Source organism: Drosophila kikkawai, chromosome 3R (genome assembly GCF_030179895.1).
Source record: "Drosophila kikkawai strain 14028-0561.14 chromosome 3R, DkikHiC1v2, whole genome shotgun sequence".
NCBI lineage: Eukaryota > Metazoa > Arthropoda > Insecta > Diptera > Drosophilidae > Drosophila > Drosophila kikkawai.
The window spans coordinates 31454053-31460253 of NC_091731.1; the positions used below are offsets into that span (position 1 = coordinate 31454053).

The following is a 6201-nucleotide window of genomic DNA, read 5'->3' on the forward strand; positions in this document are numbered from 1 at the left end:
ACACTCACACATGCACACAGACACTGGAGGGGACCACGGACACTCAAAGGCAATATTGGTCAGATTTTTGACAGCTCAAATTGAATTTGCCTTTTGCTGCTGCCTTTTTGGCAGCGCCACAAAAAGTGAAATGTTGTTTGCTTGACCGCCTCGAAAGCTGAGGGAAATTCAGGGGGCGAGGCAGGTGTTCCCCCGTGTGTGTGTGTGTGTGTGTGTGTGCGGATGAGGGTGTGTCAGGCTGTCAAGGTGTGAACACATTTGGCTTTTGTTTGCTGCCAACCGAAAAGACACGACGATTTGTCTCACTTTTTGATCGATTGTTTAGCTCACCCCAAGCGCTTCGCACCTCGTCCTTTGCCTTTGTCCTTTTTTTAATACTCACTCCCCCCTCCTCTATAAGGACTGGCTCTGGCTGACCGCACACATATTTGTCATACTTCCCATTGATGTTAGCCCTGATTTGTTGTCTTTTTTGATGCCCTTTTTGTGGGATTTTATTGAAATAAATACAGATTTTCGGTACAAAAATAAGGAATATTCGTTCTGTTTGAATACATTTTCAGTTGTTTTTCTTTTTTTTCCTTTTTTACTTCATTATTTATTTATTATTCAATTAACATTCCTTTAAAACCAGTTTAAATATATGGAATTCAGTGCAAAAATAAGGGTATTTCGGTTCTGTTTAAATACATTTTCAAACATTCCTTTAAAACAAGTTTAAATTCTTCAGTTTCAGTTCATTTTGTTCAAACTTCATTATTCAGCATTTCTTTATTATTATTTAAAACTAATTTCAATATATGTACATCTTTTTTGATAGTGTATCAAAGCTTCAAAAATGTCTCCAGAATCCCGCCTATTTATTCGGTGCTCGATTCAGATTTAGATTCAGGATAACATTCAGATTTAGTTTCTGATTCAGATTTAGATTCAGGATAACATTCAGATTTTGTTTCAGATTCAGATTTAGATTCAGGTTTATATTCAGAGCCATTGGAGCTATCGGGGCCATCGGGACCATCGGAGCTATTGGAGCCATTGGAGCCATTGGAGCCATCGGGGCCATCGGGACCATCGGAGCCATCCGAGCTATCGGAGCTATCGGGAATATCGGAGCTATTTGAACTGTACAGCGCACCAAAACGTATCATAAAATCATAGCTGGTGATGCCCTTGATATTGAACACCGATAAGATGCGAGCCATCAGTTGGTTGGCCAAATTCCTCACAAATGTGGCCTTGGCGAGGCCACTCCAAGGGAGGACGCTGCCAGATCTGGATATATAGTAGATAAAATTAATGTCTTTATATTTGGGGTAAAGAAAGTCTTTGGTAAATGTCATGGAAAGCAGCTCCTCAAAGGCTAGCACAGCGGCTGCGTAGTCCTTTCGTCGAAATGAAAGGCTGCGACGCAGGATATCAATTTGCTTATCAAATTTATCCTCTAGTTCTATGGCCAAAAAATCTTTATCCTCTAGGAGTTCCTCCAAGTCGAAAGCTTCCTCTTTGGATTCCTTTACATCCAAAGCTTCTTGCTCGGCTACCTTCGGGTCCAAAGTTTCCTGGCAGGACTCCTCCTTGCTGGATGGGAATTCTATTGGTTCTAATGCATAGGTGTAACGCATGTAGATTGACGAAAGCGATCGAAGGTAATCTATAAAAGGGCCATTTATGTCTGGCAAATCAAAAACCAAGTCGAAGCGATTAATTAATTGCTTGGCCAGAACCTTGACTTGGGCTGCCTCAACGTAGTTCTGATGGGAAGTGTCGAGGAAGGATATACAGTAGATGGAGTTCACGGCCTCAAAGTTTCGAACCAAAAGGAGTTCACTGAATGTCATTTCATGCAGCTCTTGCAGAGCCAACACAGCGGAAGGGTAGTCTTTTTGGTTGATTTTTAAACTGCTGCGTAGAACATTCACCAGTTCGATGAATTTTTTCTCTACACCTCCGTTCAAAGAGTCACGATTGCTGCGCAAAAATTGCACGTACTTAATGCTTATCTCCTGTCCTTCGTCGATTTCTCCAAAGCCGAGTTCCTCAAGGTTGTCTGGCTGCTGGTTGGGTTCTTTCTTGCTGGGTTTCTCCTGCTGGAATTCCTTCTTGCTGGGTTTCACATGGTTGGATTCCTCCTTGTTGGGTTTCACATGCTTGGGCTCCTCCTTGCTGGGTTCTTCCTTGCTGGGTTCTACCTTGCTGGGTTTCTTCTTGCTAGCTTCCTCCTGGCTGGCTTCCTTCTGACTGGCATCCTCCTGGCTGGCTTCCTTCTGGCTTCGTTTCTTCTGCTCCTGCTGCTCTTGTCGATCGTTCTTCTTCAATACTCTGTAGCAATAGGCACCTCTTTCTTTATTCTTGTCAAGCTGGGAGCTGAGTTCTTCTGCAATGATAATTGCATCTCTGAATACCCCATATTCCAGATTTAAAACCGTTATGAATTCAGCTTTGCTATTTTCGCTATATGGCCAGATTTTTAAGTTCCTAATTTTACGAGTTTCGTCAGTTCCAAGAAAACTGACAATACTATGAGAGCTTTGTTTTGCCACTAGTATCCCTGGCCATGGAGTGTAACCTTTCGACTGTGCGAATACTAGGTCACCCTCGCTCAAGGAGTCTGCGAAAAAAAAGGAAGTGAATAAAGGTATTTTCAATGGAAATTTTTGCTTAACTTGGATACTTTATTAAACGGTGGCATCCGCAGAATGCGCTAAAGTAAAGATTAGGGAAAGGATGAAGGTAAAGGATTGTAGGTTGAAGTTAATACTTCAACATTTTAAAGAAATATATATTTTAAGTATTATTTTATGAAGGTAATAAAGCTATCAACTTTTAAGCATAGAAATACGTAGTTATTTTTAAAATATAATTTATATTTTATGGTGTTAAAAGTAAGGTTAACAACTTATACTTCTGACTACATTTAAGGGACTTCTACTTCTTTTTCTTCTTCGATTTTCCCCCTCTTAACTTAACAATCTTATAAATAAAATACAACCATTTAATAAACCCAATTTGTATCCTATTTATTAAGTCATTTCAACTCAATTTAATCACCCAATTTTCTTCATTTTCTTTTCAGCCGTTAAAGACAAACATTCCCGATTGCTTATTTGGTGAGTGACTTTCCCTGCTGCTCGCTTAGTTCATTTGAATATAATTTCCAAGTTTTTATAGCTATAAGTACACGCTCCTTAAGATGCACTTAAACCACCCCCCAGCAACGCACTCATAAATCTGTTGTCCTGATGGAACGCTTTTAAATGTCCTTGCCAGCGGGGCCGGACAGCAATGGGCTAAAATTGCCAAAAATGGCCAAAATGTCTTTTTAGTGGACTGCTTTGTTTGGGTTATATAAATGCCGGCATTTTAATGTTGTGGCTGTGTGGCTGGGTTGGCTGCTTTTTGTGGCTCGTTCTAGCTTTCTTCTCCCGGCCACACATTGGCCAAATGGCCATGCAACATGTGGTGGCAGTCGCTTCTCGGCGGCGGCTTCTTCTAATTTGATTTATATTTATAAAGTCGCAATCATTTGCTTTCGATTACCGGGGTAATAATAAAGCGTGTCGTTACATTTAAATAATGACCAAGTCGGCGTCGGTTAATGGTTATGAAAATTCAATTATAACCCAGCCGCAGCATGATGGTCCACTTCGGCGAGGAAGTTTTCTTTTCGTTATTGTAGAGCTGCCTTGCCCTCTCGCTGCCTTCCTGCTTTTCGCATAAAACACGTGGCAAGATTAATTGTGGCCGGCTGTCGTACATTACAATGCGTATACGCCGTGTTGTACATGTGTAAATACGAACAATGCTTGGCCACTGCCTGGGTGTCCTTGCGCCCTTGTGCGACTGCTTTTTTGGTCATCATATTTAATTCAAGCATAAATTTTTGCACGCATATAAAAAAGCAGGCGGGGAAGAGGGACGAGTAAAAAAGAATTAATACGTTTCGGTTAATTTATGTGGCCCAGAGCCGAGCAGGGGGGGATGGGCATGAAAAATAACCCAGGCTGGACGCAAACCAATGAGCCACAAACGACCGTGACTGCTGCTCTTGTGCTCCTCTGCTACTGATGATGATGATGATGATGACGACGATGGTGGGAAATGGAAAGGGAATGGAATGAAGGATGGAGTCTGGAGGGGTGGCCAGCCGCCTTTGTCTCGTCACCCTTTTGGCCTGGCCGCCATTTGGCCGCCTTTTGTTATTGCAGTGTTCGGGGTAATTACAAAGTGTTTTTCGCGGCAGTGTGGGGATTGAGTGGATTCTGAGGGGGCGGTATAGCTAGCCCACCTGACGGGCTTTGTTATAGCCTCTCGCCGCTGCCGTTTTTAATTTGTCATAATTTTTGCCATAGACTAGCCACCGCCACGCTCTTGGCTAATTAGCCAGATACCAGATAGAGACTTAAAGTGGATAGTACTAGCTCGAATTAAGGATACCTTTTGGAGGTCAGTTTAAGTTAGGAAATGTTAATATTTAGGAATATATAAATATATGTTAAAATTTTACCAAATTGGTGAATAATTTTACCTTTGATCAAACTTTCGGTATGTCTGATCAAATGTTAAATTAAGGTATTTATTTTATACAAAATATTACAGATTTGAAAAAGGTTATTAGTTTGACAGTTTGTCATTAATTTAAAATAATAAAATTTCTATAAAATCTGTGATTACCTCAGAGAAACACGAAAGTGTTGCCATATAGTTTTAGGGTTTTTTAAAGATCAACATTTTACAAATAGTTCTATGTTTTTTATATTGAAATACAAGTTAAAAATCCTTATTTTTGTAAACTCAATTTATATTTTACAGTGCTTAATTTAGTGTTTAAAGTCTGACTGCTTAATTTTGTAACTAGGTGGCAAGGCCTTTTCCAACACCAATAAGAAGTTAAAAAAAAAACTTAAAACTTACCTTTATTACCTCCCATAACCTCCAAGTCTTCCAGACTCTTAATCAAATCGCCAGCATTCGAAGAATTCATTGTTGAAAACGTTCCCTCGAGCTGCAAATAACAACAAAGATTTCCCCCATTCCGGGTATCAGTAATGAGATATTGTTTACCTTTATAAATTGTTTGTGTTGAGATATATCGAGTAAATAAACTGAAACTCAATCCCCAGCAAGCGGTATTAATGTTTAATCCGCCGAAAAACCCATAATCGCCCTAAACTCATCATAGGGACCTGTCGCCGTCACACACACACACACCGATACTATCAACTATATTTTTGTTTTTTAGTACAGCCAATAAACCAAACCACCGACTGCATCACCAAATAAACTCTCGTGGGTAAGAACTTGCACATGTTCACATCATCAGCAGGACTAACCGAACAAGGAAACCACATACAAATCAATGTCTGAAGAAGGGCCTTTCCCAGAAACATGCCACAACACTTTGGCCAATCTGTGTGTGCCACACTCAGACACAACAAAAAAAAAATCAAGCAGAATTTTCGCTAGCGTTTTCCTCGAAAAGAATCTTATTTCTAATTCAGGAGAATGGTTTTTTGTTGCGTTCTTGTAATACTTGCACTTTTATTTAGAAGATCTTTAAAGTAAATACAGCTTTATAAGGTGCGTTCTTCCAAGACAAAAAATGTGCGCAATTATGTTTACGATTATTCGGTAGGAATCGATTAATCGGATATACCAGGGATTCACAAATAGATTTTACGCTAGTGTTGGGAAATATATGATTTGGTCAGTGAGAAGAATTGTAATTTGGAAAGGGATTAATAAGGATTAAGGTTCTATTGATCCTGGTTGGTGAGCAGCAGATCAGACCACCTGCAAGTTAGGGTTTAATTTAGGATCGGAATCAACAGTTGCACATGAAAATATTCTTATCAGTCGCCTCGAAGTGATGACACCTAGTTTAAATCTATTTTTAGAACACTTAATTTTTCAAAATTGTTAAATATAATTTAATTATAATATAAAATATTATAGAAGGCTTTATAATCATTTTTATTATTATTAAAAAATATTAAAAACTCTGTCAGGAGTAATTTAAAATATGGGGAAACTCTAAGTGGGCAAATTCTAATAAGATTATATATTATAACGGTAAGCTGCACCTTATTCGCTAAAAATAATAATTCACTAACAAGCTTACTTTTCAACTTTATAAATAAACAAGTGGCACTTATTACTGGCGATCAACTCTCGATCGAGTCACATAAAGAACTGAGCTTG

The 6201-nt window shown here is 39.2% G+C and overlaps 1 protein-coding gene across 4 annotated transcripts; it reads right to left on the reverse strand.

Moving 5' to 3' along the window:
- Window positions 1-499: 499 nt before the first annotated feature.
- Window positions 500-5636, reverse strand: LOC138928991 (hepatoma-derived growth factor-related protein 2-like). Of its 4 annotated transcripts, none has more exons than XM_070287402.1 (3): window positions 5334-5448; window positions 4915-5005; window positions 500-2377 (listed from the first exon to the last, which is right to left on the reverse strand). In XM_070287402.1, exons 1-3 carry the CDS (start codon window positions 5388-5390, stop codon window positions 861-863), a joined length of 1665 nt encoding a protein of 554 aa, XP_070143503.1. In that variant the 5' UTR covers window positions 5391-5448; the 3' UTR covers window positions 500-860. The 4 variants fall into 4 exon arrangements, with proteins under 4 accessions (XP_070143503.1, XP_070143502.1, XP_070143501.1 ...); XM_070287401.1 differs by lacking the exon at window positions 5334-5448 and adding an exon at window positions 5534-5636 and having other exon boundaries at window positions 502-2611; XM_070287400.1 differs by lacking the exon at window positions 5334-5448 and adding an exon at window positions 5525-5623 and having other exon boundaries at window positions 502-2611.
- Between the last annotated feature and the right edge of the window lie 565 nt (window positions 5637-6201).